At 39.9% G+C, this 22793-nt stretch overlaps 1 protein-coding gene across 17 annotated transcripts in view; it reads left to right on the top strand.

Annotated features, from left to right (window-relative positions):
* satb2 (SATB homeobox 2) overlaps window positions 1-22414 on the top strand; it is a 173467-nt gene extending 151053 nt beyond the window's left edge. For all 17 annotated transcript variants that reach the window (XM_043692953.1, XM_043692952.1, XM_043692951.1 and 14 more), the window contains one exon: window positions 19456-22414. In XM_043692953.1, coding sequence (XP_043548888.1) covers window positions 19456-19914 — 459 coding nt within the window. In that variant the 3' untranslated portion in view covers window positions 19915-22414. The remainder of the gene's footprint in view (window positions 1-19455) is intronic.
* Window positions 22415-22793: the final 379 nt, after the last annotated feature.

Below are 22793 nucleotides of genomic sequence, written 5' to 3'. Positions count from 1 at the left end.
TGCAAACAGCAAACAGAAAAACGATTTAAAATCAATAAGCTCAGACCGAGAATGAAGTGAGGGACTCGTCCCTCAGTCTTATAAAGAGCCTGAAATTGGCAAATGAGTAAATTATATTTGTTAATGCTCTGGGCGTAGAAATATCATGCAGTTAGAACAAAAATGTAGTTCTGTAGAAAGTTGTTCCAGTATTCTGTTACTGTATCTGCAAATTGAACTTTAAATATCCACTATCTTGATCATCCTGATCATGACAAAAGGTTTTTGAATGCTGCCCTAAATAAAACATGGGTCACGTCAACAAACTGTTCGCATTTTCAGTCCCACCAGGTGGATTAAGATAAAATGAACAAAAATAGTATTGGCTCCAAACTTCTTAATACATTCTAAAGTATAACTTAATTATCATGTATAAGAATGGTTATGATCATTTCAATATAAAAAAAAGCGCAAACATCCCATGTAAAATAGCCTCACACTGTCTCCATCAATCTATGATTCTACAAGTACTGCATCTCTAACAAGGATAGACACAGCTCATTTATGCAAGTAGCATTTAAATTCAATTACAGTTGCTGGCGAAATGCCTCTGTATCCAACCTCTCTTCATACGTGTCTGCCATGTATTCATTTTGTCTGTCTTTGCAAACCTGCATGAGAAGGACATAACTAAGTACTTAACATGAACTAGCAGGTTTCAGCAAGTGGAAGTTTTACCATATTCCTTTAGCACAAAATGGAACTGGATTATTTGAATTTATAAACCTACCTATGCATCCACATATATAGACAGCTGGATAGATACACACATAGATATACAGGGCTCAGTTTTATCACCATTGTCAGGACCAAATGTAGGAACCAATCCTATGCCAGCAAGTGTGGAGAAACTAAGGTGGCATTTTCCTGGCTGTGGTTAATGAAGAGTCCACTGTCAGAACAATAGTGTAGTTTGAGGATGGCATCCATCCTCTCAGAGCAGTCAGCCAATTCAGAGATGCAGCAGCTCTGCAGCATCAGCAGCAACCACCATTTAAGCAAGACACTGCTGAGACAGCAGGATGAAGGAGAATTGTCTCTCTGCTCAGACATCCTCAAAAACAAAGTAAACTTTCTTTTACTGATCCATGTTCAAGTAGGTAACTTCTGGCGATTTTGGGAAGGGATGGTACAGTAACCATGGTGACTGTCATGTCTGCTGGGGCCCTTCACACGCCAACAAGTGACCATGAGGGAAAATGTTTCAGCCGTGCTTGGAGATCACTGGGAGGCAACCAGGGTTTAACACGCACGTGCACGCGCGCACACACACACACATACACACATGCTGTCTCACACACACACATTCTCTTTCACATACACACACACATGCTGTCTCTCATATGCACATGTGCTCTCACACACATGCTCTCTCTCACACACAGACACGCTGTCTCTCACATGCAAACGTGCTCTAACACACTCTCTCGTAAATGTGTTCTTGCACACACATGCTTTCTCATACACGCTCACTCTCTCACACACACATGTGCTCTCTCACGATCACATGTTCTCCCACACTCTCAAATGCTCTCAAACTCAGATGTTCTTATATTCTCACACATGCACTCTTTCGCACATGTACGCTTTCAAACACATGCATACCCACAATCTGACACACACACACTCTCTTGCAAACACTTACATTTTAATTAATTATTGCCCGTTAGATCCTGTATACTATTTATTAATTTGAAGACAAAAAGATCAGATGATATTTCAGTCTTGTAATTTACCAGCATTTGATACCATAGAAACAAATGGCTTCTCAATGCACCTTAAATATAAAATGCCAATCAAAATGAACAGTCTTTACCCAGTTGGTCAATGTAAAAATTTACAGTACTTGAAGGATTAAAATGAAGCAGTCATATTAATTCTGAGTCATTTTCATTCACCCGATAATAGACAATAAGCAGGCATTGTGCCAGAATTTTCTCCAAAATAACAGCAAGTTCACTTTAACAAGCAAATCATCAAGCAAATTGTGTCCAAGAAGAGAAACATTGTCAATTATGAATGAATATTAAGTTGCTGGATGTTTTGCTCTGGTAGACTCTCGAAAATGGCAGTTGACCATCAAACTCCCTTGACTTTTAAGAAGTTGAAGAGTTTTCACTTTAATCAGCAGTTAATTTTGCCATAGGAATTTAGGGCTATTATTTAACTGAATAAATGCATTTTTTATTTGTGATATGTATAAACAAAAATTTGCATTCTGGAGTCTCACTTCGAAAGCTATTAGTTTTTTTTGCTGGAGATTTATAAACTGTAAAATGCTTTAATTTATTTTCTTGCTTTTGTTTTTGCTCTCTATTTCCTTCTCTCTTCATCCTTATTTTTTACTTCCTCTTCTTGAATCTGAACTGACTCAAATTCATCTTACGTCCTTCTCCATCCTCCTTGTGTTTTCTGTACCCATAAATCTCAGTGGTTCTCATGTTCTTCTCAGCTTGTACCAATACAGCTAGCACTTTTTAAAAATTCACTTGTGGGACATGGGTGCCAGCATTTTTTGCCAGTCCCCAGAAGCCCTTGAGAAGGTGCCTTCTTGAACTGTTACACACCATGTGTTATAGAGAGAGAGAGACCCACGGTGCCATTAGGGAGGGAATTCTAAGATTTTGACCCAGTGACACTGGGGAAATGGCAATATATTTCCAAGCTCGGATAGTGAGTGGCTTGGGGGGGATCTTGCAGGCAATGCAAATGATTGTGGAGTTGACCAGTGAAGGAAAATTTTGACACAGTAAGCTACAACTTTAATAAGTTCTCTGCCAACACCTCGTCTAAGAAACATTGCCATTGTCTGTACAGAATGCAGTAAATGTTAAATACCTGGGTCCACCAATGTAGTTAACCAGATTTATGGGGTTTAAGACTTAATTCAGAAACTATCCCACCTAGAAATGTATTCCATTTACATGCAATTCATTAAAACAAATTTAACATAATTGGGTCTGTTAGATTTTAATTGAACCACAAATGAACATTGAGTGGTTTAAGCCATGTGACTGGGAAAACTCAAATTGTACCAATCAAAAACCACCACTACCAACCAGACCACACACATGTGCAAGGAACACATGAGGTTGCGATCTAAGGCAATCATATTGAAAGTGTTTTGAGAATCTTCCCCCATCGAAGTTTAAAGCAAGTTATCACCTGAATCTAATTTAGGATTCTAAGTTCAGCATGTTGAAATCTAGGATTGAACAATCCCACCTGCAAATAAAACTGGAAGCTAATCCCTGGTCTTTTTTTATTTCACATGTAAAATTCCATAGATTTTCAAGAAAAGTATTCCAGAGCACTACCATAACACCAGTACATATTACAACTTTCCTAAACATGATCATTCAATATCTAACTTCCTTCCCTACAGGCATGTACTGCAATATTTCACACATGGCTCCCAGCTGCTTTTAATTGTGGTGTTTAGAACATTATCCCCTTTATCTTCTTTGTTTCTCTTCTTATCTGGTTTAATCTGTGGACTCCTGAAACATTATTATTTAGAGAATTGGATTTCATTTTTCCCAATGGATTTAACATCTGATGTCTGCTGCTGGAGAAATTGCACTTCTTCAACCCATCATTTACCTTGATGTCTCCCATAGTTTATAAATAATTTCTTAATTATTACCACACCCATGACATAAGTACTAATAAAATGCAGAGAGAATATTGCCCAAAATATAGCAGTTGTGCTGAAGAAACAAAACTATATGAACTGTCTGCATCAGGAGAGAATGCTTTGTCTTCAGTCATGCAGCACCTTTTCTCTATAATTTTGATCATTCTGATCTTGCAACAATTCCTAGAGTTTTACATACAGTTACTCTATTAATTTGCCAACACCCACTTTATTTTGTTGATTACTTGAAGATGTAGCAGGCGTCCCTTTGTCTCCTGTCAGTTGTTTTGTTCACTACTGTCACCACTGGGCTTGAGAAAAGCCATCTTTTATTGGAAAGTGTCCAGCAAATTTGGTTGCAATCATAAGTCATGAAGCTTTGATGTATTTTTAAAAATGCAGCACTTTAAAGACAACTCCTTTAGCTTTTATTTGATTGAAATTATAATTCCAGTACAATGGTTAAATAGATGCTCGAGTTTAGGTTTGTGGGTCACGCAAGGCATTGTAACCTCCTTTCCATTTACTTTTTACCTGAGCATCTTGATCTCCCTGTGTGAGTGTTCTGTCAAAGATAAATGAGAGGAAGCAAGAGAGAACAGCTATACTCATGTACAATGATGGTGAAAACTGTCTATTATAACAATTACTTCCTGAAGTTTTGAGTGCTGCTTCAACAGCAATAAATAAATTCAAACCTCTGACTCAATCACCAATACTTTGTCTTTTTTTTAATGAGAGAATAAGTGAAAATAGTTGCAAATTCCTCAACAAATTGCTTGTAAAACAAGGAAATAATGAAACAGATACAACGGAGAAAAATGCATCAATGCCACGTGAGTATCTGCTGTGGTGACATGATGGATGTAACTTGCTATGATTGGCCACATTTTTGTGGTGAATGGAAAGTAACATGGTGAATCTTACACCATAGATCTGATCAATAGCACACAAATAACCAACTGTAAAACTAAATCTCTCAAAAAGTATAAAATTCTATTAAATATTAACCACTTCTTAAGTGATTGCGGCCTGCTCTGTGGTTTAAGTACCTGCACATTTTAGACGAACATGGAAATCTGCAATTGTGAATCACTGATGTCAAGAGTGGCAGGAAGTGGGAATTAATCATTACTCCTCGAAAAGTTAGATTGTTGCACATTTTGTCATCAATCCTGAAAGTAAGTGCAACTTATTTAAAACAAATCATACCATCTGACTCCTGGTGACTTACATTTCTTAGAATAGTGCTCTACCTTGCTCTAACCATCTTAAATACAGTTCTGCTAAGGGACCTGACTTTGGCTGGGACATGCTATGCAAACATCCAATCTCTCTGAGAGACCAGATCATGATTTTCTTTAAGGGTCTTATGTGTTGTTATGTATCATTCATTTGAAGACACTAACTTATTGCAGTACAGCAGAGTCCTTGGTCTTTTAATCATTCTCCCGAAGATGATTTATGCTCTTTCGTATGGTTCACCTGAAGGCATCAAGGAAATAATTAAGAAACTACTGGTGACCTTGAAAACATTGCCGATTATTGGAAAAACCTGCCTGACTCACTAATGTCCTCCAGGGAAGGAAATCTGCCATCCTTGCCTGGTCTGGTCTATATGTGTCTCTAGAGCCACAGCAATGTGACTGACCCTCAACTGCCCTCTGAAATGTCCTAGCAAGCCATTGGATTAGAGGGTAGCTAGGAACAAGCAATAAGTGCTGGCCAGCCAGTGACGCCCACATCCCACAAGTGAATTAAAAACAAGACAGTGTTTGTACTTTGCTGCTAGGCTGATGACTGCGGCACAACCAGACAACCTAAACCAAGGCCTCGTTTGTTCTCCTAGATGGATGTAAAAGATTCATTCAGATAATTGGAAAATTACATAGAATTACACAGTTTGTTTTCCAGCCTAGCAACAGGCACCACGACCTACTCTTCTCTGCTCGTATTAAGGTTCCACATGAACCTAATTCAGCCTCACAATTTGTCAACATATTCTGCTATTCTTTTTATCTGGTATCTCCTTAAATTAATAATTGCTATTCACCTCAACAATTCGAGATATTGTCTTACCCATTTTTGCAACTCTCTGAGTAAAGGGATTCCCCCTGAATTCAGTATTGAATCTTTAATTAGTAGCACATAAATTCATGGAGATGCACAGCATGGAAACAGTCCCTTCGGTCCAACACATCCATGCCTCCTGACCAAATATCCTAAATCAATATAGTTCCATTTGCCAGCATTTGGCCCACATTCCTCCAAACCCTTCCTATTCAAATACCCATCCAAATGCCTTTTAAATGTTGTAACTTTACCAGCCTCCACCACTTCCTCTGGCAGCTTATTCCATACGCAAACCACCCTCTGTGTGAAAACATTGCCCCTTAGGTCCCTTTGAAATCTTTCCCCTCTCACCTTAAACCTATGCCCTCTAGTTTTGGACTCCCCCACCTGGGGAAAAGACCTTGACTGTTCACCCTATCCATGCCCCTCATGATTTTGTAAACCTCTGTAAAGTCACCTCTCCGCCTCCAACACTTCAGGGAAAAGTCTATTCAGCCTCTCCCTATAGCTCAAACCCTCCAATCCTAGCAACATCTTTGTAAATCTTTTCTGAATCCTGTCAAGTTTCACAACACCTTTGCTATAGCAGGGAGACCAGAATTGTACACAATATTTCAAAAGTGGCCTAACTAATGTCCTTTACAGCCAACAACATGACCTCCCAATTCCTATACCCAATGCACTGACCAATAATGGCAAGCATATCAAATAACTTCTCCACTAGCCTGTCTACCTTCAAGGAATTTCAAGGAATTATGAATCTGTACGCCAATATTTCTCTGTCCAGCAATGCTCCCCATGACCTTACCAATATGTGTGTAAATCCTGCCCTGATTTGCCTTACCAGAATGCAGCACCAGGGTTTTCGGTTTTGCACTTTGCAACAGTGGAAAATGTTATCTTAAAGGTATTGACTGATGTTTTCGAATAATACAGTTTCTTGACTGTGCTGCTCATGGAGACAGTTTCTTCCTTCCTCCACTGTCCATACATCTCATGGTTGTAAGCATCTCTATCAAGTTTCCTGTTAACACTTTCCTTTCCAAGGTGAATGAGCTCAGATTTTCCATTCGAACAAAGTCCCATATCTCCTGGAACTATTCTCACAAATCTTTTCTGGATCCTGTCAAAAACCTGAAGTGTTCACATCTGTCCCAAAGTGATGCTTCCTTCTTTGCTTTTTGCACCCCATACTTGTATTTAAAAAGCCAAGGATCCCATATACCTTTTAAACTACTTTGTCAGCCCACCATTCTGCCTTCAGTGATTCCATGTCCTTCTATTTTGGTATTCCTTTATTACGGCACATTGCCTATATTTCAAAAATACTTAATGGGCTGTAAAGCACATGGGGACATCCCAGAATGATAAAGAGCTGTACATAAATGCAAGTTCTGTAATGCAATTTGCATCAGATTAGATTCCCTACAGTATGGAAACAGGCCCCTTTGGCCCAACCAGTCCACACCGCCCCTCCGAAGAGTAACCCACCCAAACCCATTTCCCTCTGACTAATGCACCTAACACTATAGTCAATTTAGTATGGCCAATTCACCTGACCTGCACATCTTTAGACTGTGGGAAGAAACCCACACAGAGAGAATGTGCAAACTCCACACAGATAGTCACCTGAAGCTGGAATTGAACCTGGGACTCTGCGTGCGATGTGGTAACAGTGCTAAGCACTGAGCCACCATGCCACCCAATCATTCTGATCATTCCGAGCAGACTGATCATTCGGTGCAACTCCTGATTCTATCCTGAGAAATTAAATTGGTGCCATGTCTGTAGATATAAAGGATGCACAATTTCACTGAAGAACATGAAGGTATTGATTGTTGCTGTGCAATGTTCTCCTGTGGGCACTTTGTAAAAGTGGTCATTTGTTAGACTATTTAACTTAAGAATGGCTCTATGAAGCTGAATGCTGTTTGCAACCAAGATTTATATATTCACTTAGGAGTTAATGTATACGATTACAAATGAGAACCTTGGCTGATTTTCTACTCTTTTGTGCAGTAATGAGGACAACACAAAAGTATGTCCTTCCAGGATTAATTACATTATTTTGTGGAGGTCAGTAACCTGTCCTTGTCCTCTTTTTGCTGGACATCACCACATTTATAGGATTCAAAATGCAAACATGGAAACTGAAGAAGTCTTTACTTTATTCCATTTGTTGACTGAGCAATGAAAATCTGAGAGTATAGGCCAGTACCAGTCATTAGATGAACTTTGTTGAGAGTGTCGTGCTGAAAAAGCACAGCGGGTCAGGCAGTATCCGAGGAGCAGGAGAATTGATGTTTCAGGCATAAGCCCTTCATCAGGAAACCTTGGGTGCTGCCTGACCTGCTGTGCTTTTCCAGTACCACAGTCTCGACTCTGATTTCCAGCATCTGCGGTCCTCACTTTCTACTATTAGAATAACTTTGCCTGCTATCTAGGCACACATTTTCTGAGTCACAGAGTAATCAATATTAAATTTAATAATAGTTTAAACATTATTTGATATCTCCTACAGCCATTCGGGATGTTATGTTGAGGTTGTACAGGACATTGGTGAGGCCTCTTCTTGAATACTCAGTCCTATTCTGGTCACCCAGTTGAAGGAAGGATATGATCGAGGTGGAGAGGGTTCAGAAAGGATTTACTAGGATGTTGCCGGGTATGGAAGGTTTGAGTTATGAAGGAAGGCTGGATAGACTGGGACATATTTTTTGGAGTGTAAGAGATTGAGGCGACCTTATAGAAGTTTATTTTATAGAGTTAATGGTAGTTGTCTTTTCCTTATGATGTGGGATATCAAGATCAGAGGTCACATTTTTAAGGTGAGAGGAGGGAGATTTAAAAAAGACATGAGGGGCCAATTTTTTTTACTCCGAGGGTGGTTCACGGGTGGAATGAGTTTCCAGAGGAAGTGGTGGATAACGGTACAATGACAACGTTTAAAAGACATTTGGATAGGTACATGAATAGGAAATGTTTGGAGGGACATGGGCCAGAAACAGGCAGGTGGGACTAGTTTAGTTTGGGATTATGTTCAGCATGGATTGGTTGGTTGAAGGATATCTTTCCATGCTGTATGACTCTGTGACACTATAAGAGGGGAATTTTAGCAGATGCAAGCACATGTGAAAATTGCATTTAATTTATGAAAGAAAAAGTTCAAGCTTACTTTTCAGGATACTTTTCAATTAGTGATCAAATGTGATAATGTCACATGGCCATCAGCCAACTTCACTTCGTGTTCTATAGACAGCTGCTATCTTTTTGACTGTACCTTTCGAAGTACAGTCATGACTTTTAGTAATGTAATGCTTATGGCATAACTTGTGAGAGCAATGCGCAAACAGTTCCCAAAGTAACCTTAGCATTTCAGCGTTCACTGCAGTCTGTATGTGCAGTCCATGTAATAGTGTTGAAGTTTTGTTTTTGTGTGATGCCCTTTTGGCCCTCTCCCCTGTCCATCTCCTTAGTGTCATTTGCATGACACTGTTCCCCTGTACCAACCCCAGTCTCTCTCTCTTGTCCCTAAACCCCATCTCTCTCCCTGTGTCCCACTTCCCCATCTTTCTCTCTCTGCCCTCTCGATGTTCCTTCATCCAAGATATTAAAATAGATTTTGAATAGTTAAGGCCCCAGCACTGATCCCTGTGGCACTCCATCTGACTAAAGCTTAGCCACCCAAAAAAGGTCAATTTATCTCTACTCTCTGCTTTCAGTTACATAAGCAATCCTTTACCCATAGTGATATAATACTCTGTACCAGGCACTCTTATCAAATGCTTTTTGAAAATCCAAGTATACCACATCTTGTTACTTCCTCAAAGATTTAGCTAAACCTAGTTCCTTTTCACAAAGTCTTATTGACTGAGACTGATTACATTATGGTTTTCTAAGTATTCTGTACAACTTTCGAAATAATAGATTATGGTAGTTTCCCATCTGTAGATGTTCAGCTAAATGGTCTATATCCTGCCTTTTCGTTCCCTCTTTTCCTGAATAAATATGTTACATTTTCCAACCCACTGAGATCCTTCCATGACCTCAGGAATTTTGGAAAATCATAATCAATTACTATCACTGCAGCCACTTATTTTAAGTGGTCCTGGCCACTCACCCACCTAAGGATCTAATAATTTTCCCAACATGTTTTTCTTGGAGATAATGGTTGTTCTATGTACCCAGATCCTGTTCAGCTCTTGATTTTCTAGTATAGTTGGGAGGTTTTCTAAGCCGTCAAGTAAACGCTGTCACAAAATACTTGTTCAATACCTCTATCATTTACTTGTTTTCCATAATCAATTCCCAATCTTATTCTCCAGAGGACTAACACAATCTTTAATTCTTCACTTCTTATTTAACTACTTGTAGAGACTCTTACTCTCTGTCTTAATCATATTGGCTACCATTCTCTCATACTTCTCATACCATTCCTCTTTATTCATATTATTTTCATCATTTTTTACTGGTTCTTAAAATCTCATCAATCTTGTGACCTGCCACTTTAATCTTTGCAGATTTGTACAGTGTTTCTTTCAATCTGATATGATCTTTAACTCACTTATTCGGTCTCAGATCATGTAACTTTCTCAAAGAGTCATGTCATAGAGTCTTAGAGTCATACAGCATGGAAACAGATTCTTTAGTCTAAATAGTCCATGCCAACTATGTTCCCAAGCAAAACAAATCCCACTTGCTGGTATTTGGCCCATATCCCTCCAAGCCTTTCCTATTCATGTCCTTATCCAAATGTCTTTTGAACGTTGTAACTGTACCTGGATCCACTATTTCTTCTGGCAGTTTATTCCACACACGAACCACTCTCTGTGTAAAAATAAAAGTTGACCCTCATATCCTTTTGAAATCTTTCTCCTCTTACCTTAAAAATATGTCCCCTATTTTTGAACTTTCCTACCCAAGGAAAAACATCTTTGCTATTCATCTCATGTATGCCCCTCATGATTTTATAAACCTCGATAAGGTCACCTGTCAACTTCCTATGCTCCACTGACAAAGCCACAGCCTATCCAGTCCATCTTTATAACTCAAACCATCTATTCCTGGCAACGTCCTGGAAATTTTTTTCTGAACTTTCTGCAATTTAATAAAATCCTTCCTACAGCAGGGTGACCAGAATTGGACACAGTATTCCAGAAGAGGCTTCACCAATGTTCTGTGCAACCTCAACATGACGTCCCAACTCCTATACGCAAAGGTCTGAGCAATGAAGGCAAGCAGGCTAAACACCCCCTTAACCACCCTGTCTACCTGTGACGCAACTTTCGAAGAATTATATACCTGAACCCCTTGGTTTCTGTTCTGCAACACTCACCACGGCCCTATCATTTATTTCCCACCCTTTGCCGAGAGTTTTTAACTATCTCCTTAAAAAATTGTCAGTGTGTTCTTTCTGCCCACCATTTAACCTTGCTTCCTCGTTCATTTTAGCTAGCTCTGCTTTCACTTCCTCAAAATTACCTTTATCCAGGTTTAAAACACAAGTCATTGATCCACATTTCTCCCTTGCAATCGGAATGTGAAATTCTCTCATGTTATAATTGCTGTCACCTCTGGGCTCTGTTACCATGAGGTATTGATTCATCGTGACTCATTGCTCAGTACCAATCTAGAATAGCCCACTATAATAAAAGGAGGAAGTTCTAGAGAAACTCAGCAAGGCTGGCAGCATCTGTGGAGATTTAATGTTTTGAGTCTATTATGACTCTTTTTTACAACTCTTCTTCAGTTCATTTCCTCCATTCACCTTGATACTCTGTATTACAGCACAAAATCCCCCAGGATTGTATTTTCCTCATACCTCTGACCGACCTTGACAAACAGTCCCTGGACATGACTGACCAGACCCTGAGTGCTGTGTTTGCAGCACCCCGGCTGACAATACACCATTTCCCCTTCACAGCAGGAGATGGTCATACAGGACTGACCATTGCGCACTCCCCCAACTGCAGTCAGACAGATCCCCTGAGCGTGACTGGTCCGAGTGGATGACTGACTGTGGCCAAGCCCCTGGACACTAGGTGTGAGCTGTGCCTGTGACTGACCCCTGGTAAACGGAGAACACCCCCTTTACAGCAATAAGGGCCAGCCCCCATCAGTTTCTGTCGTGTATGGGATTGTAGCTGTTAGATTGATATCTCATTTCCATACAGCAAGGTGTCCTTACCTCCTAAGGATAGACCTGTACTGACAGTCATGACAAGCAGCCTGTCTGTGTGTTTATAAAAAGGAGCTTGGTGACACTAACAGATTTTAGACTCTGGCTGAGGTGCCAACGTGTTAATAGACATGATGGCAAGGCAAGGATGGTGCAGGCAATTGCCAAGAGACCACAGCCCTTAGGGACAGCCAGGTTGATTCCATGAGCTGGATGCCAGTCCCTGTGCTAGGTGCTCGTGACCCCAGCAATTCAGGTCTCAAATTCCCAAGAATTGGAGGTGGTATGAACATTGTGAAGGGTTGGCAAATGCTGGATGCCAGTGTCCATGGACAAGAGGAGCGTGAGGCTGGTGTCTGTGGATTGAGACTTGAGGTACAGTTTGGTGCTAAGTGAGGTGGAAGCTGAAGCAGGCTGGTACCCTCTGAAAACTATCAATCGGGAAGTCAGTGTCAAGCTGGATTAGCACATTTCTTTGGATAGGAAGCTAAATATTCATGAGGTGAGTTATGCCATCAATGAGGCATTTAATAAGCAATAATCCCCCTTATTTGGCAACTTGCCATTACCTAGTGAGAAACCTGTCTCGCTGCCTGGCAGATACACAAAAGATGCAGCAGGATTCTTTAGATTTACCATGGGCTTGTCTCACATGATCCATTTCCCACATGAGCTAGTTTAAACTCTGACTGACAGTCATCCCCCCAACTTGTACAACTCACCATCCCAGCATGGTTCAGGTAAAGACTGCCTGAATAGTACAGCTCCCATTTGACCCTGTATTGGTGCCCCATGAATTGAAACCCATTTCTCCCACACCAATCTTTGAGCCATGTATTCATCTCTTACCATTCCTTCATTGCCTCATGTACCATGCATCAATTTGTTGTTGACTCAAGCAATAATCCAGAAATTGTTATTTTTGAGGTTCCGCTTTTTAATTTAACCCCGGAAGCCCACAATATCCAAGCAGAACCCTTTTCTTGTCCTATTTGTGTTGTAATTATCAAATCACAACAGCTATGTCTCCTGCCTCCCTCTGCATGTTCCTCTCGAGCTGAGAGGAGATGTCTTAAACTCTGGCAACACGCAGCAACCCAGCATTCTGAAAACTCATGCTCAGCTGCACCGTGCTGGGATGGTGAGTTGTACTAAGTTGGGGGATGGAAAGGTTTAAACCAGCTCATGTGGGAAATGGATCATCTGACACAAGCCTGTTGGAAATCTAAAGAATCCCATTGCATCTTTTATGTATCTGCAAGGCAGCGAGACAGGTTTCTCACTAGTTGCCAAATAAGGGAGATTATTGCTTATTAAATGCCTCATTGATGGCACAACTCACCTCATGAATATTTAGCTTCCTATTCAACCAAATGTGCTGAACCAGCTCGACATTCACTTCCCAGTTGAGAGTTTTCAGAGGTTACCAGCCTGCTTCAGCTTCCACCTCACTTAGCACCAAACTGCACCTCAGGTCTCAATCCACAGGCACCAGCCTCATACTCCTCTTGTCTATGGACACTGGCATCCAGCATTTGCCAACCCTTCACATTGGTGGCTTTTGACCATTTCACTGGCTGGATCTCCTGCACATCCCTTATCTTGGTTCCCTAACCTGCCTCACACACAGTAACACCCCACAATCTTTTACTGTGGACAAAAACAGTAGACCCTAGCACCTGTTGTGCCATTACCTCTTGGAACAAAACTTCCAGGTAACCATTCCCCTCTCTGGTGCATTCCAATGTCTCATAAACTCTGAGCTCAAACCACCTTGGAAGGTGCTGTCTATAGATTAGATTAGATTCCCTACAGAATGGAATCAGTCCCTTCAGCCCAATAAGTCCACACCGATCCTCCGAAGAGTAACCCACTCAAACCCAATCACATACCCTATATGTACCTATGACTAATGCACCTGATACTATGGACAGTTTAGCATGGCCAATTCTCCTGACCTTCACATCTTTGGATTGTGGAAGGAAACCGGAGCACCCAGAGGAAACCCACGCAGATACGGGGAAAATATGCAAACTCCACACAGGCAGTCACCCGAGGTGAGAATCGAACCCAGGTCCCTGGCGTAGTAAGGCAGCAGCGCTAACCACTGAACCACCATGCTGGCCCCCACATCCCATGATCTTTGGTGAAATTCTGCAGTGCATCTTGTAGATACATACTGCTGCTGTTGTGCATCGGTGGTAGAGGGAGTGGAAACTTGTGCATGTGGTGCCAATCAACTACTTGAATACACAAGTCTTCAGTACTATTGCCAGAATGTTGTCAGGGCCCATTGCCTTTGCAGTGCCTGGTGCCTCCAGCCATTTCTTATATCATGTGGTATGAAGCGAATTGGCTGAATACTGGCATTGGTTATGCTGGGGATCATTGGAGGGGGTCGAGATGGATCATCCACTTGGCACTTTTGGCTAAAGATTGCTGCGAATGTTTAAGCCTTTTTTTTGCACTGATGTATTCTCCTCCATCATTGAGGATGGGGACAGCTAATTGTGCAGCTGGCTCCCTCCAGTGAATTGTTTAATTGTCCATCACCATTCACACTGCATGTGGCAGGACTGCAGTGCTTAGATCTGATCCGTTGGTTGTGGCATTGCTTACCTCTGTCTATCACTTACTGTTTGGTTTGAAAGTAGTCCTATTTGGTAGCTTCACCAGGCTAGCACCCCATGTTCTCGGTATGCCTGCTGCTCCTCCAGTGCCCTCCTGCACTCTCCATTGAAAGTCCAAGATGGTCTAATTCCGGCTTGTTGTAGCTGGTGAAGTATTGAACCCATCTGGCAGCCACATTCTAAGCCCACTTGGCTTCCCCTTCCCCCCCAACACAAAGCATACTATAATCAACAAAGCCTTTCTGTCACAGATACCCATTATTCATCTTTAACTCTTGTTTTACCATTCATTACCAAGGCAAAAGTGGGCAAAACAGGAGAATGATGCAACACAATCACTTCTATCTTTAGTTTTGCTTTCACTTACAGATTTGAGCACTGTTGGCAAGGCAGGATTTTGTTGCCCGTTCTTAACTGGCCTTGTGAAGGTGATGAGTTTCTTCCACGAACTGTCACATTCCATGCGGCGCAGGTCAACCCACTGTGTTGGTAGAGAGGGAGTTCCAGGACTTTGACTCAGTGCCAGGAAAAATGTGTGATTTGGAGAGGAATCTGCAGCTAGCAGTGTTCCTCTGCACCCACTGCCCTTGTCCTTTTATATGCTGGAGGTCACAGGTTTGTAAAGTGTCATCAAAGGATCCACAGTGACTCACTGGAGTGGATCTTGTAGATGATACAGACTGCTGCCACTGTACATTACTGATGGAGCTACTGAATGTTTAAGGTGGCTGAAGTGGTTTGAAACAAGTGAGTTGCTTTGTGCTGGTTGGTGTCCAGTGTCTAGCTGGAGCTGTGTTCGTCCACACAAGTGGAGAGACCATTCCATTACACTCCTGGCTTGAGCCTTATAGATTTTGAACAGGCAGTGGGGAGTCAGGAGGTGAGTTACTCTCAGAATTTCCAACCTGTTACATGCTCATGTAACCCCAATATTTAGATTGCTGGTTTGGTTGAATTTTTAATCAAAGCTCACCAGTAACAAGATGTTGATAGTTGGGGATTCAGCAATGGCAATGCTATTAAACAACAAATAACAGTGAAATGCTTTCTTCTCAGAGATGGAATCATGACTGAAGTGGGATGAGTGCACAGTCTCCTCGCTATTCCATTACTCCAGTAGTCACAGCATGAGTTTAAAAAAATGTTTTACTTAGCTATCGATATGGACAATTACATATGTTAATCTATTTGTTTCTGCAAATCCATCATCAGGTTTCTCCAAAAAAACACTGGAAACTATTGATTTATTGTAAAACAAGATTAATACTGTAAAGATGCAAAGCTTAGTCGCACAGTTTGGAATATGAAAGCATGCAGATAGCCTCTTGTAGATAAGACACACACACAAGAAAAATTAAGGAAACTTTGTCTGCATTGGATAATAAACACTTTGGCCAAATGCTTGCTAACTCTTGAAGAATAAAAGGATAAAATATGAGATGTCCAGATGGTTTTCAATGTGGTCTCCTTGCAGAGGTAAATAGGTGTCATCAGACAAACAATTGTAACTAGGATCTTCTCAGATATTATCTTCAAAAAGTGTCAAGAGGATATCTTGCAGAAGCATAATAAGCAGAATAGCAGTTTTAGTTTTGCAGATTTCACAGGAGAGTCTCAAGAGGTAGCAAAAGCTGAACTAGGTATCTTGTCTCTTCACAGGCTGCACCCCAATTGAACTCCACAGCAATATCAAACAGTCACAACTACTGACAGCCGTAAACTCAAGCATTTGACTTCCAGTTAGTCCAAGCAATTCCATTTACTTTAAGACACATTTACTTTAAGACACATTACTTCCAATAAATAGTTTGAACAAAAAAAGTGTGCCAATTGTCCAGATATGTCTTAGGACTTCAAATAAACCAATGTTCACAATCTTTTAGACAAAAGTCTTCAAAAATGTTTAATAATAAAAGTGCGTTATTAACAATGGTCATTGCCTGGCCTATATGTGGTGTGACTGTTATTTGCCCCTTTTTACTTCAATTCTTAATAATTGCATGTGGACATGATGTGATTCAATTTCTAAGAAGTTGAGAACAGTACTGAGCATATGGAGAACTCTGGTTTAAAAATGGAATAAGGATAAACCCAGCAACTCCAGGCCAGTCAGTTTAACTCTTGTAGTGGAAGAGCTTGTCAGAATGATAGCATGGGGCTTCAACAAGTATGAATTAATTAAAGAAAGCCTATGTGATTTGTTAAAGGCAAGTTGTGTTGAACTAACTTGAGTAGATTTTCTGAGGAGGCAACTTAGAGGGTTGATTGGGATAATGTGGTTTTTGTCATCTACGTGGGCTTCCATAAAGCATTTGGCAAATGGTTACATGGCAGCATAATCAGCAATGTTAAAGCCTATGGGATGAAAGAGTGGCATGGATTCAGATTTAGCTGAGTGACAGGAAACATACAAAAGTGGTAAAATATTGTTTCTCAGAATGTAGGGACGTATAGAGTTGAATTTCCCAAGGGTTGATATTAGGATCTATTGCAGAGACAAATACAGATATTTTCAAAATTTACAGACATTGATGACATAAAGCATGGAAAGAATGTGAATTCTGAGGAAAGTAATGATAAACATCAAGAAGATATAGGCAAGTGGAATGAGTGGTCATATAACAAATGAAATTTAATGTGGATAAAATTGAGGTGTGCCTATTGGTGGCTCAGATAAAAGGTACAATTCTGTAAAGAGGGTGGAAACAAGGCACTTGGAGTTCAATGTCGATGATTTATTGAAGGTGGCAGAGCAAGTTGAGAAAGTTTTGAGTAAAGCATATTTGCTTTAAGCACAGAAATAAATCATTATGTTATTTCTTCATTAGTAATAATTACAGTGACCATTACCTGGTTGCAAAATAAAAGAAAGTATAACAGATGCTGGAAATCTGAAAGAAAAATGGAAATTGCTGGAGAAACTCTGCAGGTCTGGCAGCATCGGTGGAGAGAAAGTAGAGTTAACATTTCAAGTCCAATTACCCTTCTTTAGAACCACCAGTTCTGAAGAAGGGTCACAAGACTCGGAACGTTAACTCTGCTTTCTCTCCTTTTTACCTGGTTGTAGTTAGGATGCATTGTTGTACAAACATTAAGTGAAATGGTGTAAAGCATTGCACCATGTCACCTCCTTCTTTTATTTAACTTGCGATCTCTGAGCTTCTCCAATTACTGAATTTCAGTCAGACCATAATTGGTGACTGCGTCTTTGGTCATTCAAACTCTAATCTCCAGCATTCCCTCCTTAAATCTCATTGCATATCTCCCTCTCTCTCCTCTCTTATGACAATCCTTAAAACTTACTTATTTAATCAAGCTTTGGTCACCAAGACTTGTGAAGAAGATCTCAATGAAAGCGTTCCACACAGAATGTGAACTATGGTTTCCAGCAATGATTCATTACATGGTGAGCCTAGTTCTCTCTGTGAGGAGCATTGGAGACTTTGGGATAAATAAGATTTACCACACAAAGGGAGGCAAGGCTGGAGGGCAACTTGCCACTTTCCTATTTATCCAAAGAACACAACAGGCACAGCCATTACAATCTGCCTTTTTGCTTGGCTTGTGTATGGCATGAAGGTATGAGAGCTGTGAGAAGCATATCGAAACACAAGGGTATTTTGTCATCAAAGCTATGCTGACAGCAATTAATTTACAATAACTACCCTTGTCAGGGAATATTTGAATCCATTTGACAGTAATTCTGATTGAAGCATCTTTGCTCTGAGTCCTGTTTTGCCAGTTAATCACTAGGCTGTGGTATAGCCTGTAATATCGACTGATGGTAAAAACAACTATGTATGGTTCTCTGAAGAAAGGGCTTGGAATTGATTTCTGCTTAGTGCTGAGATAACTGATTACACCCGACTCAATGGAACAAGCAGCACAATCAGCCTCAGTGCCTCAAATGAGTTGGGTAAAAAGTGAGTTGTGTTCCTGATCCTCTCTGTCTGTCACCTTCTACAACTGCACAACTTCTGCTCTCCTCTAATTCTGGTCTCTTGTGCGACCCCAGTTTTCATTCTGACACCATTGTAGGTCTTGCCTTCAGTTGCCAAGGCCCGAGGTTTTGGAATGCCTTCCTTAAACTCCACATCTCCTCTTTTCTTTTTTTCTTTAAGATGTTTCTTAAAAGCTACCTCATGGACAAGATTCTGGTCACCTGTCTTCACATCTTGTGTGACTCAGCGTTAAATTTTGTTTGATGGCATTCCTGTGAAATGACATGGTTGTGTTCTCTTCATGCATTTCTGCTTCAGGTCAGTGCTGGCAATGCCAAAGTCTTGGAGCAACTTACTCAAATAGAGACAGTAAAGGTGAAACTCACATTGTAATCAGTATCCCTGTCGTATTTCAACCTGAGAATTGCTGAGGCCAAAGGAAATATCATGATGATGGGTTACGAATGTGCTTATAAATCAAAATTAATCCTGAATTTGTTTTAGAGGAATATTCAGTCCTATGAGTTTCACCATATGGAGCACCTCTTAAGTAACACACAAGCTGGATTGGGGCAGAGGATTAGATTCGGGTGCAATACAAAGATAATTACTGCTTCTGAAAGAAAATTGAACTTAGCTAAGACCTAAGGATAAGTTTCACTGTCATGACACCAGTCTGTGCAAACTTGATTAAATATCTAAAGATCCAAAGATGAACAAGACTATCACATAATACATTCCTTTTCCAACTGACCTCGTCCCCATTCTGTTATTACTGTCCTGAAGTATTGATTTATTGCATGTTCTACTGTATAAACAAATCTTTGCAGAGTTGTTTAACAATTGAAATAAAGTAAATCTAACCAATGGGAAAGAAAACAAAGTGACTATCAAAAAGAAAGACTTAATGGCTCGAATTGGGTCAGAAAGTAACTTTATGTTTCTTTAATCATTTAGGCGATACACAGACAGCAATCCCAGCCTGGGAAGGACAGTTCACCCCCAAGAGAGGACAAAGCCACGCAGCCACAAGTGGCTGAGGATAATTGTGCCAAAAAGCCCAGATCACGTACTAAGATCTCCGTAGAGGCGCTGGGCATCCTTCAGAGCTTTATTCATGACGTGGGCCTTTATCCTGACCAGGAGGCCATTCAGACCCTTTCTGCCCAGCTGGACTTGCCCAAGCATACGATTATTAAATTTTTTCAAAACCAGCGTTATCACGTTAAGCATCACGGCAAATTAAAAGAGCACTTAGGAACCACAGTCGATGTTGCAGAATACAAAGATGAAGAGCTGCTTACAGAACCCGAGGAGAATGACAGTGAGGAGGGCTCTGAGATGTACACCATGGAGGCAGGAGAGGAAAACCTCAGCAAAACCAAAGCCAAACCTCCAGAGATAGAACAGAAATAATGTGAAACACATTAGCTAATACATACCTTACAGAAAAGAACATTGATAATTCTATGTACAGCTTTGTGTAATGCATTACATACGTATGGAGTACAGCAGTATTGAATTTGCAGGTCTACTCTAATGTTGCCTTGACATAGAATACCAGAATGGACTTCATTCACAGACCTTCGTGAGTCTTACAGACTGGAAAAGATTAAACTCATTTCAGAGTTTGCTTCACAGCTCAATCCTGCACTAAAAGTTAAAATAAAGAAGCATTGAGGGCAAGTTTAAAAAGGACATTCTCTCAGAACTTTCTCGGGACAAAGCTGTTTTTATAAAGTTCTGTGACTGTACACTGAAATTTAAAATGAAGGTTTATAAGGTTGTGTCCTCAAACCACTTTACGATGACTTGTTTCAGCTTTTGATAAGCTGCCTACTCTGGGGGAGGGGGGAGGGAGGGTGAATTTCTGCTTTTAAAATTCCTATTTATTTTCTAAGTTTGTCCTGAATTTTGACTATGGTTGCCTGCCAAGTGGCTTTAAAAGTATTTTGGGGTTTGTATTTTTCACAAGAAAGAAACACCACTGCCAAAAAGCAAACAAACAAAAATCAGACCATCAGCAAACGCAAAATACATCTATGAGAACGCACACAATTTTACAGGCTTGCACGTTTGCTGCTGTGTGGTTCAATCAGTTGTATTTTTTCATTTTTGTACCAAGTATTAATATTTTGATTTACGCCAAAAAAGAAAGCAGATAACAATTTCAGAAATGATGTTGTCAGCCGAAAATCATATACTGGAATCACAATTACAGTCACGATGTGGATTTCTGCGACAGGGACTGAGTTAACCGTATTAACTGAGAAGAGAAAATAATAATAAAATGTGGTGTGAATACATAACTATATTCAGGGTTGCACAATAATAAAGCCTGAAGCCTACTGTCCCCAGGGTGTTTTATTTTGTATACAGGCTGATAAATAATAGTCCATTGCTGTCCTCTATAAGCTTGGTATGTCGTCTTGTATGAGTCAGTTTTGAAGTTGGAAAATTGGAAGGCCACTAAGAATTTGTAGGTTCTTCCACAGCCGTCATCTCAAACAGAACGTTTCTCTGTCACCTTAAAATTATGCTGTCGGTTATTAGCAGATGAATGATATTGACACTTGAATGCTTAACTCTTCAAATGTGGAATCCCTCTATATCTGCTATTTTAGTAACAAAATTGTTTCAAATAAATCGTGAGAAATGGAAATTGGGGATGATCCATTAAATGGGTTAACACTACTGCTACAAGAGTAAACAAGTGAAACCTAAGATTAACACCTTAAGTGGTTGTATGCTAATAGCCCGCAGCCTAATTTCAGGACCTTGTGTATATTCATAAAGAACATCTATTTATTAGATTGCCATTGTTTTCTGCTAGCAGTCTTGTAAAAGGATAGTTCTTTGTGCACAGAGGAAAACATGCTCATTTGTCTTCCTTTAATGCTTTTCTTCCCCTCATCAACACGGGTAAGGTGCAGCCAGTGTCTGTTGTGTTCTTGAATGCTGGTTATTACTGTTACGGTCTGCCAAGCAGCAACGCTGAAGAAAAATAAAACATGACTCCCAGATTTATTGTCTTATATCCTTAGCAGCATTTCAGATGTGGTTTGGCACCTACTAAGGAAACTAATAGAAATAGTAATCTTTGAACAGGAAGACCTTTAAAAGTTGTCCATTTTAACATGGAGTGGAACCCCTAGTTAATTTATCTCAGGATTGCCAACAGGACACTTGATCTTACACAGAAATGAATTATATTCAGGGATGAACAGATCTTAATGGAGATAGACTAGCACATTAGAAGAAGCTGCTCTTACACAGATCTTTATCTTTAACCGACGTGACCATAAAAAAACCCTCCATTGTAGCAAAAAGAATCAATAATTAGCTTTTCTGCTGTTTTTTTGTGTGTAGTTTATTGTGACAAGAAACTTCTTAAAACCAATTACTTCTGTTGAGTTTGTACAAACTGTTCAATTAATAAGGACACAAGTTTTTTTTGTAACATTTTAACCAAAATATGTACTGGAAATTGTCAACGCTAAGTCTTGCCTATTCAGTTTTATTACACTGCAAGAACTGCAGTGATGTTAAAGTGAATCTATGGGCATTTTAGCCTATGGTCTTGCCAGATTTGAAAAGTACAATGCATATATGTCTATTTATTCATTACCTGTCATATATTATCTATTTGGAAAAAAAAGTAAACTTGCTTTCATAGTGCCTCTTGAGAAAGCACAAATTTCTGCCTTTGGTGAAATGAAGAATAATTGTGCTTTTGTATTATTGACAATGTGAATATAAAATTAACATATTGTAAATGTTCTTTTTCATGTGAATCAACATTCTATCTGTATTATCACAAAGTGATAATTATTTTTAAGTTATGTGCATTGTTAAGCCATTAGACCCTTTGTTGTTGAAATAAAAGACATTCAATAAATGCATCTAAATTTGTCAAGTAATGTTTGATATTTGACTGTCTGTCTCTGCTTCATTTTCTTGGTAAACAATTAAGCAACATTTGAGAAAATATTCACTCCATTATATTGTGCTGTTTTTTTCTCTTCTAGTTCCTTCGTAAATATTTTCTGTTTATAATTAAAAAACCACAAATTACTGCATGTCAGGAAACTTTTGGAGCCCATATGTCCATGGTTGGTGGACATAATAAAAGGCATTATTGTATCACTAGTTTGTACATCCAAGCAGCATCGTATAAATATCATGGCTCTTGATGATGGTTCTTGTGTGGCACTATGGCTGGCTGAATGCCACACACACATAAAAAAGAAATATTCAGGGAGGACTGAGCCAGACAGTATATTGAAGACTTTGCA

The sequence above is a fragment of the Chiloscyllium plagiosum genome, chromosome 7, assembly GCF_004010195.1.
Source record: "Chiloscyllium plagiosum isolate BGI_BamShark_2017 chromosome 7, ASM401019v2, whole genome shotgun sequence".
Classification (NCBI taxonomy): Eukaryota; Metazoa; Chordata; class Chondrichthyes; order Orectolobiformes; family Hemiscylliidae; genus Chiloscyllium; species Chiloscyllium plagiosum.
Note: the sequence above shows the minus strand (reverse complement) of the source record. Positions and strands in the feature narration are given on the sequence as shown.